This window comes from Vipera berus (genome assembly GCF_964194415.1).
Source record: "Vipera berus genome assembly, chromosome: W".
NCBI classification, from domain to species: Eukaryota; Metazoa; Chordata; class Lepidosauria; order Squamata; family Viperidae; genus Vipera; species Vipera berus.
Window position 1 is genome coordinate 69,475,357 of NC_138210.1, and position 22,360 is coordinate 69,497,716.

The 22,360-nt window shown below is 41.5% G+C and overlaps 1 protein-coding gene across 1 annotated transcript; it reads left to right on the top strand.

The window, feature by feature from the left end:
* Positions 1-5,761: 5,761 nt before the first annotated feature.
* On the top strand, positions 5,762-6,700 carry LOC308676426 (olfactory receptor 6C65-like; the record flags this gene model as incomplete). Its single annotated transcript, XM_081342242.1, has 1 exon — positions 5,762-6,700. The coding sequence occupies one exon, from the start codon at positions 5,762-5,764 to the stop codon at positions 6,698-6,700; it is 939 nt and encodes a 312-aa protein (XP_081198368.1).
* Positions 6,701-22,360: the final 15,660 nt, after the last annotated feature.

Sequence of the window (22,360 nt, forward strand, 5' to 3'; positions counted from 1 at the left end):
CATCTGGAATGCTACACATCCTCTCCACAACCTGTTTCTATTGATACCTTCTGGGAGGGGGCTTCATGGTCTTCGAAGAAGAACATCCAGATTCAGTCACAGTTTTGTACCATATAGCATCAACCTTGTGAACTCTCAAGTTTTTTTCCACTATTTATTCAAGATGGAGAGTGAATAATATTTATATGTATTCATATGTAAGGATGTAGGCATATAATGATGTATTTTTATAGTATGTTTATAGGTGTGTTATGTATGTGTACACTTTTGCGAGCAGGCAACAGAATTTCATTTTTAATGTGTGCCAATGTGTCCACAGTAAAAAAATACAATAAAGCTTATCTTATCTCTTGTCTCTTGTCTTTTATCACCTCTCATCTCATCTCATCTCATCTCATCTTATCACCTTATCTTATGTTACCTTATCTTATCTTACTGTATTCCAGTTGTGTAGCATCTGATCATGTGACCATGAGGATGATGCAATGGTTATAAGTGTAAGGACCAGTTGTAAGTCGCTTATTTTAGCATCATTGCACCAAAAACTAAACGATTGTAAGTCAAGGACTACCTGTAATCAGTTTAAATAACTGTGAATATAGCTGGTGGGACATCAGCTAACCTTGTTAAGCAGATAGGAATCTGGTTGTTGTATATAAGTCTTTCCATCTAGCTAGACTGGCTTCCATGGAACCATTTTATGGATAGAATGTGCCCCTTTATATGGATTTTTGAAGTTAGATCTCTCCAACATGAATCCAGTCCTCTATTACAGATTTCCCCAATGTTTCCGGCTTTGTGGACCAGTGGGGAGAGGGAATGGTTCCACATGAGTGGCTGGCAAGTGCACATGCATGTATGGATCTCTGTTGGTGGAGCTCTCTCATGCAAATGAAGTCTGTGTGCATTCTCTTAGCCACCGCTTGTGCAAGTGGGGATGTGCACTTGTGCTCACTGGCCATTTTTGTGGCCAGGTTGCAATCCCTTCACAGCCCACTAGTGGGCTATGGCCCACAGGTTGGGGACCACTGCTCTGTTATAATATACTGTATCGTGGCTTTGTATCATTGTTTGGGTATAAAACATTCTGGAAATAAAGAGAATGTGGTTGAATGAACAATGCTTAGTCACATCATATGACAAATCAACCTCTAATGAGTAGCTAATATCAACCAATAGTGTAAATTGTTTGGTATAGATAGATACTAAGTAAATAAGGAGTCCCTGAGGATTTTACTCTGCTAGTCAACAATGGTCATTTCAAGACCATTGAGCTACTGTCGTCCAAATACATTTCCACAGTCATGTGGCCAGCATGATGTCACGAAGCATGGTTACGTTCTCACCAAATTGGTACCTATTTAACTATTTGCATGTTTTTTGAATAGCTAGATTGGCAGGAGCTGGGATGAGGATGGGACCTCACCCCATTGTGTGGTGCTTGGGTATCGAACGTGGGCTGTCCAGCTTTCCAACCAACAAGCCCAGCATCTTAACTGCTTAGCCACCGTATCACCCCTTATAGATGGAAGTTACCCCAAGGGATAATCTAAATAAGCTTAACTATATCTCTGAAATTGATTGCTCTGGAATGACACATACATCTATCACACCAAAGTAAATAACTTTTAAGGTAAGCTTTGGAAGGTCAAAATTATCCAAAGTTCATTAACGGTCCATCAAATTATTTTTTGATTTAGGTGAAAGGCATTTTCAGTAAAAATAGGTTGTTTGAGATCAGGAAGAGCTATTCCCCAATCTTGAACTTGTTAAATGAAGAGGAAGGATTTACCCTCAAGAAGGGATAGGTGGATTTTCTTAATATCTATCAGAAAATGTTCTCAAAAGCTTCTTTCTGGAGTCTACACCCTCTAACAGTTTGTGGTGGTGAAGAAGCAACTTCATGGACTTTCAATTTTTCTGTAGCTAAGAACTTCAAACAGAATCCCTTAGGGACATCAGTATGGTATCTCTCAGCTACTTAAAGCAAATTATCTTTTCAAAGCTTCTCCTGGCTCTTTTCTGCAGGTCTTAAAGAAAGAAGCACTTCTTTGAAAGACTCAGAAAGAACTTTTATCTTCATATCACCACATGCTTACCATTTAGTCTTCAGACCTAAATCAAAGCACAATCTAACATTTAATAGCAAAAGAGCCTTCAATCGAAGTTTGGTCAACACATGGACTCTGAGGTGCCTAACTTATTCATTCCATACCAAGTTGTTGTTGTTGTTGTTGTTGTTGTTGTTTTTATTATTATTATTATTATTATTATTATTATTATTATTATTATTATTATTATTATTATTATTATTATTATTATTATTATTATTATTATTATTATTATTATTATTATTATTATTATTATTATTATTATTATTATTATTATTATTATTATTATTATTATTATTTCTTATAAGCACAAAGATTTATTGCTTTTAGGGAGTTAATAAATTGAACTTTTTTAAAAAAGAAAAGACAAATTTGTAAACTAGTCAAGGAGAGAAGCAACCTAGAACTAAGGAGAAACTTCCTGACAGTTAGAACAATTAACCAGTGGAACAACCTGCCTCCAGAGGTGGTGAATGCTCCAACACTGGAGGTTTTTAAGAAGAGACTGGACAATCATTTGCCTGAAATGGTATAGAGTTTCCTGCCTGAGCAGGGGGTTGGACGAGAAGACCTCCAAGGTCCCTTCCAACTCTATTATTATTATTATTATTATTATTATTATTATTATTATTATTATTATTATTATTATTATTATTATTGTACTATTATTTATTTTTGTTTATCCCATCTTTGTTACTTTATAAGTAACTCAAAGCAAAGGGTGAGAGTCTTCTTTAAATGTATACAGTATTTTCTAAAACAATTTTTTCCCATAACGTTTGAAATGTATCCATCTCCTTTCAGTGGCTGTAAGATTCCAATTTCCTTTTGAAGGTTTTGGAAGCTGAGGGAGAAATCGCTCTGATTCACATTTTCTTGGTGGATTTAATTTATTTAGCATAATGGGAAATATGTAGAAGTAGGAGTAGCAAAACCTGGGTGTGGAGTTAAAAGAGGGATCAGCCTAGAATCCCTACACAGCCACAAGTGAGCTAACTCCAATCCTCTTTGATTTTGTTGACCCTAAGCAGGTTCTGACCATCAGTTGAGAAGATTTCTGTGCCTAGGCTTTTTAACAATAAATCAATTTATGTCAAGACTTGGTCTTTTGCTCCTGACAAAATTATATTTGAGCCTTTGTGTTCCTTTACAAAATCCTTTTCTGGATTTTGTAAAGCTGTGTTTTGCAGCTTAGCAGGGACACTTAAAACTCTACAGCAGGGGTGTCAAACTGCTGGCCCATGGGCCAGACGCATCATGAAGAAACCGCGCTCACCCCATTACCGGCAGTGGTGAAAAAGCTTTGATAAGTCGTGCGACGTCATGTGATGTCGTGATTTTGACATATCTGATCTATACCAATTTGGGGAAATTGATACAGTTAGTTAAGTGTAATAGGAAGCCTTGCATGCCTTCTAACAATTAAGCAAATGATTACAAATGGAACCCAAACCTTGATTTGAAAATTGCATAAGAGGAAGAAGAATGAAGAATTGAGCAGATGGACACTTAACTGTATTTTTTATAGTATAGTACAGCCAATATCAAATGATAATCTGGTGGGTTTTTCCCTTGCCCATTTGTTTTATTATCATAATCCAATAAAATCATATGTAGATCTGACTTGGAGGTCTGACCTGTCAATCTTCCATATGCAAGAAGGTAATTTATTAAAACACTTGGCTAAGTACTGCTATATTTTATCTTTTTTTAAAAAAGTCACATTTATATCTGTAAAAGGACAAGAAGAAAATGTTGGGGGACTTAATTTAGAAAAAGGACACACATGAGTATATATGTATGTATAAATGTAGGACTGAGAAAGATCCCACCACAAACCTTCGCAACACTAAAAATCAGCCACAGAATGAGGAGAGAAAAAAAACCCACAAAAATGAATTAATGTTCATTATTTTCTCTGAAGAAACATGTTAGGCTGAAGAGGGATTGCATGGTCATCTGAATTCAAAAACAAGAATAAATAACTACACTCAGGAACCAATAGCTGGGCAGAAGACAGTCAATTAACAGGGAATAAACCCAAGGTTATGATAATCTTCCTGTACTGGTTCAGTGTTAGAAGAATAAATTTGGGCCAATCTAAGCTGGAATTACATAAGAATGACACTGGACATGCTGTTTGAAGAGGAAGATGCTTATTCGAGAACATAAAAGACATCATTCATAGGTAGGCTGCAGTTTCAAATCTTGAGGTTGGGGATATTTATAGGGAAAATAGCTCTTTGTGTTTTGAAGTGTTCATCTTTGGCAAATTCCTTCAACCTGTCAACTTTGGGGAGTCCTCCTTGTGTGTGTTCCTAAAAGCCATACATACTGAAGGATTTATATTGTTAGATATTCTTTGAAATGAATACAATTTCAGCCTGAAAGATAAGCAGTCTTTGCTGGATTATGTTTAAGGTAAAGGTAAAGGTTCCCCCGCACATGTGTGCTAGTCATTTCCGACTCTAGGGGCCGGTGCTCATCTCCGTTTCAAGGCCGAAGAGCCAGCGCTTGTCCGAGGACGTCTCCGTGGTCATGTAGCCGGCATGACTAGATGCCAAAAGTGCACGGAACACTGTTACCTTCCCACCGGAGTGGTCCCTATTTTTCTACTTGCATTTTTACGTGCTTTCGAACTGCTAGGTTGGCAGAAGCTGGGACGAGTAACAGGCACTCACTCTGTTACGCGGCACTCAGGATTCGACCCACCAAACTGCCGACCATCTGATCAACAAGCTTAGCATCCTAATCCACTGAGCCACCACGTCCCTTGGATTATGCTTATCTCTCTCCTTTCAGCTACTGCCAGATTATATTGCTGATTTAAGGGGCTCACAGGGAGTGCATGAATAAACTGATTTCTAAATTGATTTTCTTCCCACCTCAGCTTTCCAAAAGGCCTAAATATCCTGAATCAATTGTCATACCAGTGAAGAATAGAATAGAATAGAATAGAATAGAATAGAATAGAATAGAATAGAATAGAATAGAATAGAATAGAATAGAATAGAATAGTTGGAAGGGACCTTGTAGGTCATCTAGTCCAGCCCCCTTTTCAGGCAGGAAACCCTATACCATTTCAAACAAATGACTGTCCAGTCTCTTCTTTAAAACTTCCAGTGTTGCAGCCTTTACAACTTCTGGAGGTAGGTTGTTCCACTGATTAATTGGTCTCACTGTTAGGGAATGTCTCCTTAGTTGTAGGTTGCTTCTCTCCTTGGTTAGTTTCCATCCATTGCTTCTTGACCTACCCTCTAGTGCTTTGGAGAATAGCTTAACTCCCTCTTCTTTGTGGCAACTCCTTAGATATTGAAACAGTACTATCATCTCACCCCTAGTCCTTCTTTTCATTAAACTAGACATACCCAATTCCAGCAACTGTTCTTTATATGTTTTACCCTCCAGTCCCCTGATCATCTTTATTGCTCTTCTCTGTACTCTTTATAGAGTCTCAAGATCTTTTTTACATTGTGGTGACCAAACCTGGATGCAGTTTTCCAAGTGTGGCCTTACCCAGGCATTGTAAAGTGGTATCAACATTTCACGTGATCTTGTTAACACTTCACTTGTTCTTGCCTAGTTTCAGTTTCTTAAACAATGAAAGCTCACTTAATTCACCAAGGGTCTATGTCCACAACTAAGATAAGATGGTGAACCAAACCAAGACTGAGGAGATCTTACTACTAGGATTTACTGAAAGTCACCAGCCTGAGATGCTTCTATTTACCCTTATCTTGGTCATGTACCTGATGGCCATAGCTGGAAACATTCTGATTGTTATTATCACCCTTGTGGATGTCCACCTCAGGACCCCAATGTATTATTTCCTCAGGAATTATGCCATCTTGGAAATTGGATACACTTCAGCTGTCATTCCCAAAGCTTTGATCAATTTGGCATTGGGGAAGAAAACCATCTCTTATGTCGGATGTATAAGCCAATTGTTTTTTTATTTCTTTTTGGGCACTACAGATTTTTTCCTTCTGACGGTTATGTCTTTTGACCGCTATGTGGCCATCTGCAGTCCTTTAAGATATACCACCATCATGAACCAATGTATCTGCACTTGGATGGTGCTGATTTCTTGGGTTGCAGGATTCATCTTGATTTTTGGTCAAACCATATCTTTTGCACAATTCCCCATCTGTGGCTCAAACATCATTGACCATTTTTTTTGTGACAGTAAACCACTGCTAAAACTTCTCTGTGGGGATACACGTCTCCTGAAGCTCATTGGCTTCATCCTTTCTGTTTTTTCACTTCTAGGGACTTTAGCCATCACCACAATATCCTACACAGTCATAATTTCCACCATCCTTCACATTCCAACGGCTGCAGGAAGGAAGAAGGCTTTCTCCACCTGTGCCTCCCACATCATTGTGGTCTCTATCACATATGGTAGTTGCATCTCTATGTACCTCATACCAGAGGAAAGTGAAAGGAAAAATTTCAACAATGCAGTGGCCATTCTCAACAATGTGGTTTGTCCCCTCATGACCCCATTTGTCTACACTCTGAGGAACAAGCAGGTCAAAGATGCTTTGAAAAATGCCTTGGGCTGCAAGAGGACAACTCGCAAAATATGAGGAACGTCAACATACTTGAAAGAGGAAAGAAAAAAAAAGAGAATAAATGTGAACAGAGTAAAAATAGATTAGTGATCTCTGTTGTACCTGTGATTTACTAATTGATTGATTGATCGGATGCCTGTGTAATTTTTTTGGGGGTGGTGGTTGAGGGGTGGTGAAATATTTTACATTGGACGTTTTGGTACTTGTTCATTGCAAAAAGTTTCTTAATGCATCCTTACAATAAAATAAACTCATCTAGTGGTGTTTCCTGTCTGGCCTACCTCACAAGGTTGAAATTCATCCTGCAAATCTGAAATTACACCAGTTCGCTCCCCTCATCCCCAACTTTCCCTTTAAAGATTTCCTGCCTCAGCAGTGGGTTGGTGAAGTAGCCGAAGGACCACTCGGGACGACAGGCTAGTTAACAACAGGTTTATTAGAAGCAAGGCAAACATAGAATATCTAGTTCGGCTTTTATAGCCGGCAGCTGGTAGCGAGGACCAATCAGAGGTGTTTCTTTTGGCGCCGTGTCAGGCAGGGACCAATCCGCGTTGTCTTCTGTTGACCGCTCCGGCTTCCGCGTGGTTTGGTGTTTGACAGCCGCGAGCTGTCAGAGGTTGCGCCTGCGCTGTGCGGTGGACGCTTTGACAGCTCAGGCTTCCTCATGGTCCGGAGTTTGACAGCCGCGAGCTGTCAGTGGTGGCGCCTGCGCTGTGCGGAGAACTTTGACAGCTGTCAAAGTTCCCGCGTGTTTTCCTGTCAGATGGCTTTATGTTTATACACTTTGATGATGCAGTATTCTTTGTATTGTTAACATATATACACAACAATTAACGGATTGTTTACATATATAACACACCCCTTACCCCTCCCCTGGTGCATTTCTTTCCTCTTGGATGTTTGAACCTGCCCACTGATAGTCTTTTAGGTAGGTGGGGGGTTTTCGATTTCTGGTTGAGCGGCGAAGGGGTGGAGGGTGTTCTGGTTCTGGTTCTTCATTTTGGTGTTCCTCTTCCTGGTTTGGGATAGGTATCATTTCCGGCGGGGGTTGTATGTCGGCACTGGTTGGTCGCTCAGAATTGTATGGTGGTTGTCTGGGTCTGAGCTGGTCAATATGGCGGCGTATGTTGCCGTGTGCCTGCGTAGCTATAAGGTATGAGATAGGCCCTGTTTGTTTTATTACTGTCCCTTGGACCCACTTGTTTTTATCTGTGTATGATCGTGCCCAAATCAATTGACCTGGGTTAAGTGTGCGGGCGGGGTGGGGGTGCTGTTTTTCTTCCGGGTATGTGTCAGGGTGCAGTCTGTCGAGACGTGTGATTAGCCTCCTCCCCCATCGTAATTCCGCCGGAGATTTGCCGGTTGTAGTGCATGGAGTTGTGTGTTGTGATAAGAGGAACTGGCTGAGTCGCCTCTGCCAATTTCCTCTAACGAATTTTTTCAACGCTTCTTTTGTGGATCGCACCATAATTTCAGCCATTCCGTTCGACGATGGGTGAAACGGCGCCGACGTGACCAGCCTAATACAATTCTTCATAGCGAAGATCTGAAATTCACGAGAGGTGAATTGAGGTCCGTTGTCGGAAACTATGGTGTCAGGTAGGCCGTGTGTAGCGAATATTTTTCGTAAGGCTTGAATAGTGGTTTCGGATGTTGTTTTTCTAAGGGGTGTGACTTCCAGCCATTTTGAATAGCTGTCCACTACAATTAAGAAACTTTGGCCCTGGATAGGTCCTGCAAAATCTATATGTATACGTGACCAAGGGTTCCTTGTAGCCTCCCATTTATGGATTGGTGCTTGGGGTGGTTCATTTCTGGTCTCTTGACAGGTATAACACCCACCCACATACTTTTCTATTTGTTTATCTATGCCTGGCCACCACACATAACTTCTAGCCATTGCCTTCATTTTTACAATTCCAGGGTGTCCTTCATGTAAAATGTGTAATGTTTGGTCTATGTTTTTCTCTGGTATGATGACCCTATTTCCCCACAGCAGGCATCCTCTATGTGTTGAGATCTCATTTTTTCTGTTATAATAAGGTTGGAATTGGGGTTGTGGGTTTTGAGCTGGCCACCCTGTTGTGGCCCACTTGAGGACTCTGGCGAGTATCTTATCTTTGGCTGAATTGTTAGCTATAATGTTTGCAGTCAGGGGGCATTCTGGAAGTTGGGAGATTACTAAAATCTGGCTGGCTGGGGCTGGGTCTGAGTCTCTGGTTTGTATGGGCAGTCTGCTGAGGCAGTCAGCATGTCCCATTCTCGGTGAGAGAATTTGTGGAGTAGTTTTATTCCAAGTGAATATGCCTAGCAGGGGTTTGTGATCCGTAAATATAGTAAATGGTCTTCCATACAGGTAATCGTGAAATTTTTTGACCCCTGCTACTATCGCTAGGGCTTCCCTGTCAATTTGTGCATAGTTTCTTTCAGCTTTGGTCAGAGTGCGTGAATAGAAGGCTATGGGTCTTTGTGTACCGTCCTTGAATAGGTGACTTAAGACAGCCCCGATTCCGTAGGGCGAGGCATCGCAAGCGATGCATATTGGGGTGTCCTCTCTGAAAAGGGTGATAGTTGAACTGTGGCAGATAATCTTTTTTAACGATTGGAAGCTATTCTCATGTTCTTTGGTCCAGGACCAAGTTGTACCCTTGTCTAGGAGCCTGTGCAGAGGCTCCGCAATAGTGGCTTTATGGGGGATGAAGGCGTGGTAAAAGTTTAACAGTCCTAGAAAGGATTGAAGCTCTTGCTTATTCCTAGGGCTGGGTGCGGTCTGGATAGCCTGAAGTTTTTCAGAGGTGGGGTGGATGCCCTGGCTGTCTATTTTGTACCCTAGGAATTCCGTGGATGTGACTCCAATAGAGCACTTTTCCCGCTTAAGTTTGAGGCCGGCTTCTCTGAGCCGGCTCAGCACAGCTGACAGCCTGTCAGCTAAGTTCGCTTCGTTTTCTCCGGCGATGAGAACATCGTCGAAATAGGGGCAGACCCCGGGTATTCCTTTCAGGGTCTTCTCCATGATACCCTGAAATATACCCGGGGCCGCCGATATGCCAAATTGGAGCCTCTTTACCTTAAAGGCACCGCGGTGGGTGACAATTGTCTGGGCCTCCGCGGTGTCATCAGTGACAGGCAGTTGCAAATACGCCTGCGTGAGATCAAGCTTGGCGAAAAGGGCGCCAGAGCGGATGGAAGCAAATATGTCCCTTACCGCTGGCACTGGGTAAGCATGGGGGCTGAGGGCTAGGTTGACTGTCGCCTTATAATCAGCGCACACTCTCACTTCACCATTAGGTTTGATTGGGGTGACAATAGGGGTCTCCCAGGTTCCCCCTTCTGTTGGCTCAAGCACCCCTAGTCCTACGAGGCGATCAAGTTCGTTTTCAATTTTTTCTTTGAGGGCAAAGGGTACCCTCCTGGCTCTTATTTTAATTGGTTGGATTGCTGGGTTTAACTGCAAGGAAATGGGGGGACCCGTATATTTTCCTAAAGTGCCATCGAAAACGTCGGCGTACTTATCGCAAACGGCTTCTAGGCTGGGTGCTTGAATGGTGTTAACCCCCGTTAGGGCGATGCCTAGTGCACTGAACCAGTTTAGCCCTATCAAGTTGGTACGGTTCCCTGGCGTGACTAAAACCTCCAGGGGACCCTTGAACCCCTTGTACTGCACCACGACCTTGGCTTTCCCTTCCAATGGAATGGGGGTTTTCTGGAAGTCCGCTAGGTGTACCTGAGTTTGTTTCAGAGGAATTTGTCCTCGGCCTTTCTGACAGATCTCCTGATAGGTTGTCAGCGAAATTAAGGAGACTGCTGACCCTGAATCTACTTCCATGTGGCAAGGCACCCCCTGAATTTTGACCCAAACCTTAACCTTGGAGCTTATGCTGTTTACCCTGTCTATTGTCTCTACCAGGGGCCCTGGTGGGGTTTCCCTGCTGGCCTGGGCAGCCGGCCTACCTGGGGAATTTGCCTCCACCTCATTGATGTTGTCCCGGCCCTTGCTGCGGCACACCGGCTTGATGTGACCAGTCTTCCCGCAGTTGTGGCATTTCGCGTTCCTAAAACGGCAGCTTCCTCGGGCATGGTTGCCCCCGCAGCTGGCACAGGCGGCTCGTTGCTCGTAACGCGGTGGTGGCGGTGGGGGGTTCCTGGACCCACGGCGGTCCGACGTGTTGCCTCTCCTTGGCTGCCGGTGCTCCATTCTGCGCTGTAGGGCTTCTCCATCGGTGAAGTCCACCGACTCTCCGCTATCGCTGAAGGTCGCGCTTTCTTGGTAGACGGTCGCAGGGGTCTCTGGGGTCGTGTTCGTCGGCTTCTTCTTGTGGCTGTGTTCGTATGCCATGATCTCTCTGGTCAGCTCTGCCAGGTTCATGTCGGGTTTGGACGTCAGTTTCTTCTGTAGCCTCTCGTCCCTCAGACCGATCACCACCTGGTCTCTGATGCGGTCTTCCAGGTCGGGGAAACAGCAGTTCCGTGCGGCATGTCTGACCCCAGCGATGAACTCGTTGGCGGGCTCGTCCTGCCGTTGTTTCTTTTGTGCGAATTGCACCCGCCAGTACAGTTCTGAACGAGCCGGCATGTAGTACTTGTTCAGCTGGTCCACTAGGTCCGCGTAGGAGACTTCAGTGATGGGCACTGGGCTGAACAAGCCGACGGCTGCATCATACACCGGGGGTCCACTGATGTACAGCAGAGCTGCGGCCTTTGCTCGGTCGTCAGTGATTTTACTGACGAGGAGGAATCCCTCGACTTGGCCGAGGTGTGATTGCCATCTTTCGGGATGGCGGGTATCAAACTCCCTCACACGGCCGAAGTTTGCCATGTCGTCCGGTCCTGGGTTGCTCCGCTGGAAGTTAAAACTTCCGTGACAGCTCTTGCCGGGAACTCTCTTCCACGGCCGTGACTTCAGCTCCGAAGCGATCCCACCTTCGTCGCCAGTGAAGTAGCCGAAGGACCACTCGGGACGACAGGCTAGTTAACAACAGGTTTATTAGAAGCAAGGCAAACATAGAATATCTAGTTCGGCTTTTATAGCCGGCAGCTGGTAGCGAGGACCAATCAGAGGTGTTTCTTTTGGCGCCGTGTCAGGCAGGGACCAATCCGCGTTGTCTTCTGTTGACAGCTCCGGCTTCCGCGTGGTTTGGTGTTTGACAGCCGCGAGCTGTCAGAGGTTGCGCCTGCGCTGTGCGGTGGACGCTTTGACAGCTCAGGCTTCCTCATGGTCCGGAGTTTGACAGCCGCGAGCTGTCAGTGGTGGCGCCTGCGCTGTGCGGAGAACTTTGACAGCTGTCAAAGTTCCCGCGTGTTTTCCTGTCAGATGGCTTTATGTTTATACACTTTGATGATGCAGTATTCTTTGTATTGTTAACATATATACACAACAATTAACGGATTGTTTACATATATAACACAGTTGGACTAGATGACCTCAAAGGTCCCTTCCATCATCATCATCATCATCATCATCATCATCGTCATCATATCATCATCATTATTATTATTATTATTATTATTAAATTAGGAGAGTCTCTTCTGAGCTTCTTGGGTCAAGAGGCTCAGAAGAGACTCTCCTAATTTAATAATAATAATAATAATAATAATAATAATAATAATAATAATAATAATAATAATAATAATAATAATAATAATAATAATAATAATAATAATAATAATAATAATAATAATAATAAAATGACCCACCCACATATCTGTTGGGATAAATTTTACCTGATTGTTCTCTTGACCATGCCCTGTCTCCCAGGGTGTTTCCCATTTACTATTACACTTAGATAAACTTGAAAGGGGAAGGGAAAGTGGAAACAGAAGAGGCATAATTGGAATTAATATCATTTTCCTAAAGGAAGCACTCAATACATAAACATCCATGGAGGTTCTCAGTCATCCAGGTCTTAGTTGTCCCAAAGATGCTCTTTCTAGGAGGCAACTGGACTTTTTTTCTTTGAAGACGTTTTGCTTCTTATCCAAGAGGCTCCTTCAGCTGAAGAAGCTTCTTGCATGAGAAGCGAAGCATCTTCAAAGGAAAAATAACAGAAAGTCCAGTGGCTTCCTGGAAAAAGCACCTTTGGGACTAAATGAATAGCTTTAGAATAACCAGTAGGGGGCGACAAAGACCGGGCTGAAGAAGAGTCTACCCAAGGATCTCAAAATATGTCAGAAAACATATTTACAAATAGAGATTTTTCTAGCACACGTAGTGACCAAGATGATGGTGAAGCTGTTTATTCAAAAGAGAAGCAGTCCATTGCTTTCTCATGTGGCTTCCTTGTGCCTTGCAGACTTCGGAGGTCCACATGTAACACTGCAGAAGCTGGAAGATACTGCTCTGCATGAATTGCGCATGCAGAGAAGCTTTTATTTTTATTTTATTTTTTTTATTTTAATTCTATTTATATCCCGCCCTTCTCCGAAGACTCAGGGTGGCTTACAAGCTTAGCAGTAGCCTTCATTCTTTGTATATGCCTGCTTATTAGGGCTTTCACACACCCCCAAGCGGCATTATTACAAAGTCAGCTTATTGCCCCCAACAATCTGGGTCCTCATTTTACCTACCTCGGGAGGATGGAAGGCTGAGTCAACCTTGAGACTGGTGGGATGCGAACCTGCACTAATTGCAGGCAGCTGGTGTTACTTTACCACCCAGTTCCTGTGCTTCACATTTAGAAGCAAGTCCCCTCTTCTCACTGGTAAAACAGGCTGAAAAGGACCCTTCACCTGAAGCACCCCTTAGAACCTCTTCATTGGCCTAATAAGTGTAACTCCAGCTGCAACTTTGAAAAAGGAGAGCAAAAATGATCATTTGTGTGGAGGTTGCAGGTGGAAAGGGAAGGGTGAAACGGCCTGGTCTCAGATGCTGCAGTCCCAGTGCAAACGTGTCCACATGCAAGCTAATCCAATCCCACCCCTGGATTTATTGCACACTGTGCTGCTGTGTGCTAATATAACATGCACAGGTGGTCCTCAACTTGTAAAAGTTCATTTAGAGACTGTTTCAAGATACAATGGCACCAGAATGAGATGAGATGGGATGGGATGGGATGGGATGGAATGGAATGGGATGAGATGAGATGGGATGGGATGGGATGGGATGGGATGGGATGAGATAGGGTAGGGTAGGGTAGGGTAGGGTGAGGTGAGGTGAGGTGATTTGGGATGGGATGGGATGGGATGGGATAGGATAGGATAGGATAGGATAGGATAGGATAGGATAGGATAGGATAGGATAGGATAGGATAGGATAGGATAGGATAGGATAGGATAGGATAGGATAGGATAGAACAGAGCTGGAAAGGACTTGGAGGTTTTCTAGATAAGATAAGATGAGATGAGGTGAGGTGAGATGAAATGAGATAAGATAAGATGATAAGATTTATTGCCATTTTTTTACTATGAGCACACTGGGCTACATTAAAAATGAAATTCTGCTACCTGCTCTCAAAATAAAGTATATATCTACCTATAACATCCAAGCTGTTTCACTGGTTAATTGTCCTCACTGTTAGAAAGTTTCTCCTTAATTCCAGGTTGCTTCTCTCCTTGATGAGTTTCCATCCATGGTTTTTTGCCTTGCCCTCTGGTACTTTGGAGACTAGGTTGAGCCCCTCTTCTTTGTGGCAGCCCCTCAAATGCTGGAATACTGCTATCATGTCCCAGCTAGTCCTTCTTTTCCCTAGACTAGCCAAACACAAATACTGCAACTGTTCTTCATATGTTTTTTGTCTCCAGGCCTTTAATCATCTTAGTTGCTCTTCTTTGCACTTTTTCCCAAAGTCTCAACATCTATTTGGTAATGTGGTGATCAAAACTGTATGCAGTATTCCAGGTCTGGTCTTACTAAGGATTTATAAAGCAGTACTACTACTTCACGTGATTTTGATTCTGTGCCTCTGTTTATACAACCAAGGATTGTGTTAACTTTTTTGGCTGTTACTGCACACTGCTGGCTCATATTTGAGTAATCATCCACTAGGACTCAAAGGCACCTCTCATAGTTACGGTTTTTGAGCCACATTTTGCCTAATCTGTACTTGTACCTTTAGTTTTTCCTGCCTACGTGTAATCTAAGTATACTATGTTCACAGCATTTCACTGGTCTACTAATTTAATAAGTTTCTCAAAGAACGAACAAAGATTGGTTTGGCAGGATCTGTTTTTAGCTATTTAATTAAATTTTAAAATTAAAATTAAAATTAAAATTAAAATTAAAATTAAAAGTAAAAGTAAAAGTAAAAAGTAAAATCCATTCCATTCCATTCCATTCTATTCTATTCTATTCTATTCTATTCTATTCCATTCCATTCCTATTCTATTCTATTCTATTCTATTCTATTCTATTCTATTCTATTCTATTCTATTCTATTCTATTCTATTCTATTCTATTCTATTCTATTCTATTCTATTCTATTCTATTCTATTCTACTCTATTCTTTCCTCTATCACAGGGGTGTCAAACTGCCGGCCCATGGGCCAGACGCGTCATCTGGAAGCCACGCCCACCCCATTGCCGGCAAAGGCAAAACCATCCCAATATGTTGCACGACATCACATGACGTCGCGAGTTTGACATGTCTGCTCAATCATCTCTCTATCATTTCTCTCTCTCTATCCTCCATCTCTTTCTCTCTCATCTATCTATCTATCTATCTATCTATCTATCTATCTATCTATCTATCTATCTATCTATCTATCTATCTATCTATCTATCTATCTATCTATCGTCTATCTGCCTGTCATCATTACTGCTCTATTATCTATCTGCCTATGTATTCTATCTGTCTCCCAGCAGATGGCAGCATCTACACAAGTCTGCTCCAGCTTAGAAGGTAAGATGGGCCCAGTCTCTTTAGCCTTTGGTAGGAAAGCTATCAAGAAACTAGATCAGGGGTCTTCAAACTTGGCCCTTTTATGACTTGTGGACTTCAACTCCCAGAATTCTTCAGCCAGGCATTTCCTAATTATTATTAGGAAATCTGCTCAGACAGATCAATGATTTTCTTGTGAGATATTTCCAAACAAAATACTTTTCATTCTAGGGTGTTTTGCTCTGGTTCTTCCAGGTCATGCTTTGTACAAAATGCACAACATTTACAAAAACTTTGGCCAGCCTGGGAAAATCAAAATAAGAAGACTTACAGCAGTGATTTGGTTTTCCTCTAACAGTTCATTTTCCATAGAGAGAGAGAGAGAGAGAGAGAGAGAGAGAGAGAGAGAGAGAGAGAGAGAGAGAGAGAGAGAGAGAGAGAGAGAGAGAGAGAGAGAGAGAGAGAGAGAGAGAGAGAGAAAGATTATTACATTTCATAATGAGGTATGTGTGTGTTTGTGTGTGTGTGAAATGAAGACTGTTCCCCTGAAACTTATCACTAATTACATTTGTGAAGATTTATCCACAGAATATTCATATTTTCGTTTGACTCTGAAAATCAAGAACCTACTTTCTCCCATTTGACCCTGTCAGCTGTAGCAGTTAAAATGGCGGACTGGGAAAATCCCACCCTTGCTAAATGCCTTGGGACCCTTCAACCTTTCAGTAACTGAGCCCACCTCACAGGGTTGGCATTTGGGAACTGAAGTCAAGAAAAGGCTTTGCGGAGACCAACTCGATCTGAACATAAAGGACAGAACTATAACAAGTGCAGGAGACAAGGACTTGGTTTATTTAGCGGGGAAAGCCAGATACACTAAACAACCCTCTAATTCGCTTATCAGTGATTCGTTTAGCCATGGTAGCAAAAAGAAAAAAACATCATAGGTTGTTTTACAACCATTAAAATTCTGTTCCCAATTTTGGTCATTAAGTCAAGGACTACGTACAATATTAGAGAATGATGAGAAATAGATGCTTAATTTAATCAGAGCGGAAGGTCAGGTCCCATGGGCTTTGCAGTTCCAACATCTGCCTGAGTTTGCCTGTCACTGGAGCTAATTGTAAACTCTGCTTGCATTTGAACTTCAATGAGGGCCTGCCCCACTACGAACATAAAAAATTGCACTCTACTGGTGTCCAACTATTCACAAAGAGGAACTGTTAAAACCTCCAGCTCCTTACAGCACAATACAAAAGGGCCATGTTCGTTTCTCCTTGAACATCTCCCTGGACACCCCTGAGAAAGTACAGAATGCTTTAATTAACCTCGAGAAGTTTTTTTGCCTCTGGAGACATGAAGCTCAAAAGGAATCAAGAAGAGCCAAAGTTAATTGATAAGCATGGGAGTTAGGTGTAAAGTTTTAGAGAGGAAGCAAACTTTTCCCTCCCTCTCCTGGTGTATTGGTAGAAGATGATAATGAGACTTCTGTGAATGGTAAACAAAAATAATGAGAGTTTTCTCTTGGTTAAATCAGTTTGGATTTAAACAGGAGCTAGCTTGTTTGAAAGGAAAGCAGCAATGTCCCATTTTGGCCACCAGAGGGCAAATGCTTCAATGAAACTAGCAAAGAAGACATCACATTAATATTAATAATAACAGAATAACAGAGTTGGAAAGGGACCTTGGAGGTCCTCTAGTCCAACCCCCTGCTCAGGCAGGAAACCCTATACCATTTCAGACAAATGGTTGTCCAGTCTCTTCTTAAAAGCCTCCAGTGATAGAGCACCCACAACTTCTGAAGACAACTTCTGATTAACTGTTGTCATGGTCAGGAAATTTAGTTTTGTTAGTATTTTAACAACAATAAAAATAATAAATCTCAGCACCAGAATCTCCTGGGGCATCTTATGACTATTAAAGCCAGAAGTGTCTTAAATTGAGTTTCGTATTAGTTGACAAAATAGACCAATCCCTGGGCATTTCTCACTCTGTGTCTCTGTCTCTGTCTGTGTATTTGTGTGTGTGTGTGTGTGTGTGTGTGTGTGAGAGAGAGAGAGAGAGAGAGAGTGAGAGAGAGAGAGAGAGAGAGAGAGAGAGAGAGAGAGAGAGAGAGAGAGAGAGAGAGAGAGAGAGAGAGAGAGAGAGAGAGAGAGAGAGAGAGAGAGAGAGATCAAAAGAATGGCCAGGAATCAAGGCCCTTCCTTTTTTAAATGCATCATGCTTGAATAAGGGAAAACGCTTCAGTGGAATGGAGAGACAGGGGTTAAGGTGCTGCCCTAGAAACCAGGAGACTGTGAGTTCTAGGCCTACCTCAGACATGAAAGAAAGCCAGTTTGGTGTAGTTGTTAAGGTATCAGGGTGGAAATCGGGAGACAGTGAATTCTAGTCCCACCTTGGACATGAAACCAGCTAGATGACCTTGGGCCAATCCAGTTCTGGGATTCAAATATGTGAACAACCTGTTCTCTGTGTGGATGCCGCTTCCGGAAGTCCATTCTGGGCCCGGGCAACAAAAAATTAGCTACCGGTTCTGCCGAACTGGTGAGAACTGGCTGATTCCCACCACTGGGCCAATCACTCTAACTTAGACCTAGAGAAAGGAACAATGATAAACCACTTCTGAAAAATCTTGCTAAGAAAATTGTAAGGCCTTGTTCAGGCAGTCTGTCTGAGAATCAGACATGACTGGATGAAAGGGGGGAAAAACATATGAAAGCCAGCTGGGTGACTTTGAGATAATCACCAGCCAACTGTGAGTTCAAGTCCTCCTTAGGCATGAAAGCCAATTGGAGAACTTTGGGCCAATCAACAGGAGATGGTGAGTTCTAGTCCCTCCTTAGTCATGAAAGGGTGTCTTTGGCCTAAGCCCCTGGAGACTGTGAGTTCTAGTCCTGCCTAAGGCATGACAACAAGCTGGGGGACTTTGGATCAATCACTTGCTCTCGGGTGAACCCACTTCACAGGATTGTTGTGCGGTAACTAGCAGGGAGAAGTTGTATGTTAAGTATGACTGATACCTTGAGCTCATCAAGTGACATAAAAAAGACAGGATAAAAATACAATGGTAATGATTGGGGCTACAGTATATTGAATTTTTATTTTTATTTTTGACATACATCCCTAGATGTCAGTGAACCCATTCAGGCAGGATTCTTGGTCATAGGATGGAATAAGAGAGAAAGATGGTATATTATTCTGGACACAGGGCAGCCGTACAAAAGCAACTGGGTTAAATGAAGCTTAAAGTCAAATTCAAAACATCTATGGAGATTCGTAGTCATCCAGGTCATGGTTGTGCCAAAGGTGCTTTTTCAAAAGGCAACTGGACTTCCTTTGTTTTTTCCTTAAAGATATTTCACTTCTCATCCAAGAAAGCTTCTTCAGTTCTTAGATGACATTGCAGCTTCAAAACTGAAGATGATCTGTGCCTAACTAGGCCTTTGAAGGCTCCCAATGGTTACCTCCTTTGCCATTTGTAACTGAGTCGATCCCCCTTGCTGTTGGTCATCCTCTTCTCTCTCCAACCACTTTCCCTAGCCTTAGAGCCTTCTGCGGAGAGCTGGGTCTTCATAACATATGCTTGAAGCAGGATCATAATTTGAGCCTGATCATTTATGCCTTGAGTGAGAATTCTGGGTTGATTCATTTCATCATCCATTGGTTTTGTTTTTTTTTGTCTGCCCACCTATATATTACAATTGGTATGCTATTTTTTTGTTCTATTTTCTGTTGAATTGATGACTTTCCAAAACAGGTATAATATATATAATATGTCCCAACCATCTCAATCACCCAAAAAGTGATGGTTCTCCATTTTAATGTTCTCCTAGGCAAAAGTGTGAAAGAAGGAGGATGTTGGCAGGGATGCCCATGAGGGAAAAGATCAAGATGATGGCCACAACTATGTATTTAGCCCCATCCCTTTATTTCATGTCTGTTAACATTACATGTCCATGTTAAGGGGTGAGTGTTTGTTCCTGTAGTTGCAACTACTATCTTCACTTTGTTGTGCATGTTGGTGGATGTTATGGAAGACCAAAATAAGATCATTAAAATATTCCAAAGCAGTGGCTGGAAAAATGGGATAGAGAGTAGGATGTTGTTACATGTAATTAGAATTAAGACCCAGGCAACCACATTGTTTATTAAGCATTTATGAGTTGTAAACTTAAAAATAAATAAATAAAATATATACTAAAAAATATTGCAAAGCAGAAGCTCTTTTTTACGATCAATGAACTCGTAAGAATGTCCTGAAGAAGCAGGACTTGGTCTAAAACCAACCATTGATATTCGTAAAGATATTTTATTACTTGTCCTAGGGCCAATAAAATTATCTCAAAATGAGTGGTAGTGAGATCCAGATATACTGTACTTTTAAGGCTGTAAGATCACAATCCCATGGCTGGGCTAAATGTAATTTCTTTCTCATTCTAACCAAGAGAATTAAGTTACCCAGTCCAGAGCTAAGAGTGAGAACTTTCATCAACAGATTTGTGCTTCCAAAGTTGAATAAGAGCTTATTTATTGTTGGACATAGTCAAAAAATGACTTATGAGTACAGAACTGATATTCTGATATATTGATGATATATTCCTATCACAAAATTTGAGCAAACATTTCTAGTTGCAAGTAGAACTGCTTTGTCATTATTACTATTATCCTTCTCACCTTTCCTATTACCTATTCTTATTGGTATCTTATGACTGTCACTTTGTTGGTTGTATCTTATGATTTATGATTGTATCTTATGATTTATGATTTATCACTTTGTTGATTATTTGTATACTAGGATTTTATGTACAGGAGACAAATTCCTTGTGTGTCCAATTATACTTGGCCAATAAAGAATATTCTATTCTATTCTATTCTATTCTATTCTATTCTATTCTATTCTATTCTATTCTATTCTATTCTATTCTATTCTATTCTATTCTATTCTATTCTATTCTATTCTATTCTATTCTATTCTATTCTATTCTACTCTACTCTACTCTACTCTACTCTACTCTACTCTACTCTACTCTATTCTATTCTATTCTATTCTATTCTATTCTATTCTATTCTATTCTTTCTTCTAGCATAACAAGCACAAATGACAAGCAAAACTAAGAGAAACAAAACCAACAATTGAATTCCAATAGCACAAACCTATGTGGTACTACATGTCTACTATTCACTGTAATTTCAGCATCATGCCATACATTTAATGCTGAAAATCAGTAGAGTAATACTGTCAGTTACTTTATTGACCAGTCTATCTGTTCTTCCCTTTGCACAAATTCGGTGAGTATTCATTTTAGTAGTTAGGGGTTTATCTTGTTCAACATCTGATCTAAAATAAACAACAGATATTGGTGAGATATTTTACAAGGTATCATTTTTTTTGAAGGACTTTGGGCTTATTTCCAAATGGGATGGTTGATTGCAACTCTGAAACAGCCACCTGGGATTCTTCAGGACCGTCTCATGTGCTATTCTGGAACTTCAGAAATGAGAAATCTCTGGTGTGTGGTCACCCGTGAAGTCAAGCATGTTTCTAATAAAAAATAGGGGATTTTGAGCTGGTGATGTTTTAACTTAGCAGTGAGGTCAGCCATTCCTGACAGAGATTCCATCTGAGCAAAGACTAAGACAATGATGGGTCAACTGATGTCAATGCAAGTCATTCTTCCTTGGCTGTCAGCTTCTTTCTCATCTGGCTTTTTAGAAAAGATATTTAAAATAAGAATTTAAAAATAATAATAATGAAGAAGAATGTTATAAAGTATCAGCTTATAGTATCTTCTTTATCTGTAGGATTGCTTTATTTCTTTGTAGGCTTGCTTGTTGTGGTGGACAAGCTGTTTCAATCCAGGAGAACCCTGGGCAACCTAGATTTCACGAAGAAGACTGAAATACTAAGACAACATAGCAAATTAAATTCCAAAGAAAACCATGAATACTAAGAAACAATAAAAAAATCTCCACCACCACCACTACTCCACAATTTAGGGGACAGTTTAAGAGCCACATGCCATTCATTTTGTGTGGCTATGTTGCTAGAACTCCAGATGGGTTCAGAGAACTGGTCTATGAATGAAGCTGTGTCCACCAAATATAAAATCACATTCTCTGAAGGGTTAGGAAAACCAAGTAACCATCTGTTCCAATTGCAGAGTCTCAAGGAGTCTGGGTTCAAAGGATGTCACTAACATTGCTGCTTATGAGAAATTGTAGGATATTTCAGAGCCTGGATGGACTAGGATGGTTCTGGGAGTGTTCTTGGTGAAATTCCCACTTTACCTGACAAAAAGGGTTAGGGTTAGGGTTATTACATGTCTTATTTCCTGTTTCAGCCTAACCCAAGGCCATCCACAGCCATCAATTTACACAAATATGAGCTGTCACTACTGTGACCATTGCCTGTGGATGGCCTTGGGTTAGGCTGAAACAGAAAATAAGATTTGTCCCATGTTTGGGGCCTAGCAAGGTAATCTAAATACTTAACAAACATTTAACACATATCTCCCTTGCTTCTCAGCTAACAAAGAGAGAGAGAGAGCCTGTGGCCTAGGGGTTAAAACAACTGCCTAATGTGCAATCAGTCCAGGTTCGAATCTCAGAAGGGTATGGCTGACTGATGAGAACAAATAAGTTTGAAATGCATATCAGTCTCCCTTTAATTCTTTGTTAGCAATCCAAAAAAAAAATTACACACACACACACACACACACACACACACACACACACACACACATAAGGTAAAGGTAAAGGTTCCCCTGCATGTGCGTGCTAGTCATTTCTGACTCTAGGGGCCGGTGCTCATCTCCGTTTCAAAGCCGAAGAGCCAGCGCTCATCTGAGGATGTCTCCGTGGT